At 53.1% G+C, this 5636-nt stretch overlaps 1 protein-coding gene across 1 annotated transcript; it reads right to left on the reverse strand.

The window, feature by feature from the left end:
* Positions 1-283: 283 nt before the first annotated feature.
* Positions 284-4233, reverse strand: LOC143263451 (uncharacterized). Its single transcript, XM_076528414.1, has 2 exons — positions 1805-4233; positions 284-1721 (listed from the first exon to the last, which is right to left on the reverse strand). Exons 1-2 carry the CDS (start codon positions 4231-4233, stop codon positions 284-286), a joined length of 3867 nt encoding a protein of 1288 aa, XP_076384529.1.
* Between the last annotated feature and the right edge of the window lie 1403 nt (positions 4234-5636).

The raw sequence follows: 5636 nt of genomic DNA on the forward strand, positions 1-5636 counted from the left end.
GGGTTGTTTTTTCGGGCCTTTCGTACCTACGACGCGTCGCGGTCATTAAAGAAACGGAAGACCCTGCACCAATGTTCTGCAGATGGAAAAAAGGTTTCCGTCTCTTTATGATCCTCGCTGGTCCACGCCATAAACCTTCGCGAAAGCGGCCTGCGGGAGGTCTTCTGGAACGGAACATGCTCCCCCCGTTGAGCGACCGAATCGGTCAATACACAATCAGCGTACTTATTAGCTAATTCGATCGCGATGTCCTGGGTTGCTTGCGGTATGTTTAAAAATGTCTCTAAACACTGTGCTCGATGGGCAGAGGTGCCAGTTGTCGCACGTTCCGCTTGTAGACTCCTTGGGAAGTCCGCACGGTCACGACCCTGGCGAAGTCGTCCTGTCCTGGATGGAGTTGTACCACACAGCCGAGACGCCACTGCAGTGGTGGGAGATTATCCTCCTTCAGGACGACGATGGTGCCCTTGGTGATGTTGGGCGACCCCTTGGTCCACCTTTGGCGAACGTTGAGTTGACTGATGTATTCCTTGTACCAGCGGGCCCAAAAGTCTTGTTTGACCTTTTGTATGTGTTGCCAATTGGACGGTCGGTTGCTGGGAGTTTTTCTGAAATCAATATCAGGAAAACTCGTCAAGGAATCACCAATCAAGAAGTGGCCAGGAGTGAGTGCGATGGGATCGTTCGGGTCGGAAGATAGAAGAGTCAAGGGTCTGGAATTGAGGATGGCTTCGACCTCTATCACGAAAGTGTTGAACTGCTCAAATGAGAATAGTTCTTCTCCTACCACGCGCTTCACGTGGTGTTTGAAGCATTTGACGGCGGCTTCCCAAAGGCCGCCAAAATTCGGAGACAGCGCCGGGATGAAATGCCACGAGATTTGCTTCTCCGTTAGGAAGTGGCGGATTTTGTTCTCCCCATTGCGCAAGATCTCGTGCATCTCGGACAACATGTTGTTCGCACCAACGAAATTGGTGCCGTTGTCGGAATAGATGTTTTTGCAGATCCCCCTCCGCGAGATGAATCGTCGCAAAGCCCCGATGAATGCTTCTGTGGTCATGTCGCTTACGACTTCAAGGTGTACTGCCTTCGTTGAGAAACAAATGAAGACAGCAACGAACACCTTGAGTCGAGTGCGATTGCGATGTCGTCGCTCTTTTATATGAAAGGGACCACAATAGTCCACGCCGCAATTGGAAAACGGGCGGTGCTCGGTTACTCGTGCGGCAGGTAGGTTTCCCATGCTGCAGGCTGTGGCAGGTGGGTCCATACGGAAGCACTTGACGCACCGCCTCACGATCTTCCGCGTTGCGTTTCTGCCGTCGATGGGCCAATAGGCCTGCCGGACGGCGTACAGGGTAGTCGTCATCCCTGCGTGGTGGTTCTCGAGGTGGGCCTGGCGGATGATAAGTTCGGTCACATGATGACTCTTCGGCAAGAGGACCGGATGGCGCTGATTGTAAGACAGCGTCGAATTTACGAGACGGCCTCCGACGCGTAGCAGTCCTTGGTGGTCGATGAACGGATTCAGCGGAAGGAGCTTGCTCTTTTTGTGGAGCTCGGTGCCGGATCTCAATGAACGAAGATCCAATGCAAACGCTGTTGCCTGTGCCAGTTGTAGGATGCGGACGGTGGCCGATTGGATCTCTTCGATGGTGAGAGGTCCTCTGAATGCTCGTGGATTCTTGAACCGTAGGCAATACGCGGTGACATGTTTTAACCTAGAAAGACAGGAGAATCGGTTCAAAATTTCCTCACTGTTTATGGTCGCGGTGAAACAAGTGAGTCGTTTTCTCTCCGGTACATCCTCCCAGATCTCGAATATTGTTTCGGGCCACGTTGACTTGTGTGTTGAAAGCCAGGTGGGTCCGTGGCGCCAGTGTTGGTTCTTGATGAACTGCACTTTATGGTCGCGGTGAAACAAGTGAGTCGTTTTCTCTCCGGTACATCCTCCCAGATCTCGAATATTGTTTCGGGCCACGTTGACTTGTGTGTTGAAAGCCAGGTGGGTCCGTGGCGCCAGTGTTGGTTCTTGATGAACTGCGCTGGTGCTTGTCCCCGGGATAGCAGATCCGCCGGGTTGTTGTGGGAACGTACGTGTCGCCACGCGTTTATGTCGGTTTTACCCTGAACATCCGCTACGCGATTCGCAACGAATGTTTTGAGACCGCTTGGTTCCTTGTGGAGCCAATTCAAAACAATGGTGGAATCGGTCCAGAAGGTGATGGCTGCGGGATCGGTGCCGAGTGCCCCTTGAACCGAGGTCGTCAAAGTAGCCAGCAGGGAAGCCCCGCAAAGCTCCAGTCGTGCGAGCGGAACGGTCTTCAGTGGTGCCACTCGAGACTTTGCGCAGAGAAGATGTACCCGTATCCTGCCGCTGGTGCTGATGGATCGAACGTAGATACATGCTCCATACGCTCGCTCGCTGGCATCACAAAATCCGTGAAGCTCGATCTTGCGATTACCCGATTGGGTGACGTTTCTCTGGAATGACAAGTGGTTGAGGTGAACTAAATCCTCTGCGAAGGTTGACCATTCAGTGTGTATGCCAACTGGAAGGGATTCGTCCCAATCGACCTTCAGTTGCCACAACTGCTGGATCATGAGCTTCGCGAGGATAGTAACCGGTCCGAGGAGTCCCAGTGGATCGAAGATCTTTGCTACCGATGACAGGATGGACCGTTTCGTTACCCGTGTGGTAACGTTGTGATTCACGGTGAATCTGATGATGTCTCCTGTTGCATCCCATACCACACCGAGGGTCTTGACGGTGGTCGCGTCACCGAAGACCTTTGGATGTACTTGTTGAGCTGAGAGGTCGGTCAAAAGCCTGGGTTCGTTTGACCTCCATTGACGTATGTTGAGTCCTCCCTTCGCCAACAAGTTGATGACCTGATTGCGTACGGTCTGGGCTTCCTCCAATGTATCGGCACCAGTCAGCAAATCGTCGACGTACAAGTCCCTCTTCAACGTCCTTGAAGCTGCTGGAAATTGGGACTCTTCGTCGTTCGCTAGCTGGTGTATGCACCGAATTGCTAGAAATGGAGCCGCGGAGAGCCCGAACGTGACCGTATTCAGCTCATACGTAGTGACCTCGTGGTTTGCGTTTCTCCACAGGATCCGTTGATACTTGCGATCCTCTGGCCGAACGAGGAACTGGCGATACATCTTCTCGATGTCGCCAGTCAGCGCATACACGTGCATGCGAAATCGCAGTAGTAGCAGCCACATGTCGTCCTGTATCGTGGGTCCTATCATCAGCGCGTCGTTCAGTGATAGGCCGCAACTCGATTTGGAGGAGCCGTCGAACACAACACGGACCTTTGTGGTCGCGCTCGACGACTTTACGACCGCATGGTGCGGCAGGTAGAAACCCGGTGACTGGGGTTCATCGCTTCCTACCTGAGTCAAATGTCCGAGCGCCAGGTATTCATTGATGACGGTTGAATACTCCGTCTTCAAAGCAGGATCGCGCGAGAATTTCCTCTCCAACGCCAAAAATCGATTGAAAGCGCGAGACCGTGATTCACCGAGCATTGATTCCCTTCCGTTGAAGGGCAGAGCGACGACGTACCGACCTGTTTCGTTTCGCTGAAGATGTTGGGTGAAGTGATCCTCGCATCGTTTCTCCTCGGACGAGAGGTGCCGTTCGGATGGTCCCTCTTCCAATTTCCAAAATCTTCTGAGGTCGAAACTCAACTTCGTCAGGAAGGTTTTTCGCGTCGTTTGAGGTTTCCTTGCCGGTGCGCTCCCCCCGATGATCCATCCCAGTTGGGTTTTCTGGAGGACGAGATCCAGGTTGCCACGTGCAGACAAGTTGATTTGCCCTATGCTGAGTGATGCGAGGGCAGGACCGCTTCCGATCAGCATGTCTACGGGCGCTGGACGGTAGAAGTGTGGATCAGCTAGTGGAATGTTAGCTGGGATGCTAAGTTGATCACGGTCAATCGGCTCCTCCGGTACGAACCCCGCAATGCGTGGGATTGTGAAAAACGTCAAATCCCGCTTGTAGTTCGAAAGACGGGATTTGATGGTGGTTTTCACAATCTTGCTTGTGACCGTTCGCATGGCGTTCAGCGTCTCGATGGTTGCGGCCGATTTTGTGACGGGAAGCTGGAGTTTCGCGACGAACTCCTCCGTGATGAAGTTCGCGTTAGCGCAGGTATCGACCAATGCTCGACACGGGATTGAGGGTTGATCGCGACCTGCGACCTCGACGATCGCCGTGGTCATCAACCCATTGGTCGGTACCTCGGTGGCTCGAACGCGAATCCCTTTCCTCGGCTGCTTCCTTCGTCGTTTCCGTCGTGGTCATTCGGGTCTGTCCGTGGATTTCGGCGGATCTTCGTGTAGCTTGGTGTTGTGCCGTTTTCCGCATGTTCTGCAATTCCCGGCGTTGCAGTCCATAGCACGGTGGTCGAAACGCAAACAATTCAAGCACAAGTACAAACTGGTTGCCGTCTCGATCCGTTTCCTGACTGGCATCTCAAGGAACGTCTTGCATTGAAAGACGGAATGCTCTGCTGTGTTGCAGATTGCACAATTATTACCCTTAGCAGTTACGAAGGCTTGTCCGCTTGCTCTATTCGAGGACTGCGTGGGATATTGTCTCCTCTCTTTCGTCCGGAAGGAACCCGGCTTCCGAACGCCTCGTGCGGTCTCGGCTTGGACTTATTGGACCGTGGGAGTCGAGGTTGAAGGCGTTTCACAGTCCCTGTACTGATGCGCGGAAAGGTTCAAAAATTTGAAGATGTCCTCAATTTTGGGCATCTCCGTAGTCGTCAGGGTGCGTTCCCACGTCCTTCGTATATCTTGCCCCATGCGCGACATGGCAATGCTAGCGAGTAAGTCGCTCGCGATTTGTTCCCACGTCCGACCGAGAGCTTGCAACGACCGTACATGTAGTTGCATGTAATTGGTAAGATCCCGTATGGATTCGGAAGTCTCGTTCGGCATGGTCGGGGTGTCGCGAAGAAGCGCCGCGTGACGAAGAATGAGGGCTCGCTTGTTCTCATATGTCTCGATCATATGATTTCAAGCGGGTTCGTAGTTGTCTTCACTGACGGTGAAGGCCTCGATCGTCGTCGCCGCCCTGCCGGTGAGCGACAGGCGCAAGTAGTTGAGTTTTTGAATATTACTTAACCCAGCGTGCGTGTGGATCATCGTCGTGAATGCGTCCTTGAACGTGACCCATTTCTCCAGCCGGCCGTCGAATTTCGGAAGGTCGATCCGCGGTAGCTTCACGGATAATCCCATCGACAACGCAGACGGAGTAGGTGAGTCTCGCGTTGCGGGATGAAAAGACTGCGCGTGAGTCTGGTCGACCCGTTCCGACGTGGTGACTGCGATGGCGATGGCGTGATCATAAGTATCAGTCAACGTTGCTCGTTCTTCTTCGGCCGTGTCGAAGTCTTCTAGGAGACACAACTCATCCTGGATTTTGTTGAAATCGTCAAACTGTTGTCGAATGCGTTGTGTGCGTTCCCGTAGTTTGACACGCTCAATAACGGAGTCTGCGTATGACTCGACGTATTTAGAGAACAATGTCAATTGCGCCTTGAATGTTCGGCGCTTCGTCTTCAAGGAATGGACGTAGGTTTCGCCCTTGTCCATTCCGCTCGAGAGTGCACTAGTCG

This window comes from Megalopta genalis, unplaced genomic scaffold, assembly GCF_051020955.1.
Source record: "Megalopta genalis isolate 19385.01 unplaced genomic scaffold, iyMegGena1_principal scaffold0618, whole genome shotgun sequence".
In the NCBI taxonomy this organism is placed as follows: Eukaryota; Metazoa; Arthropoda; class Insecta; order Hymenoptera; family Halictidae; genus Megalopta; species Megalopta genalis.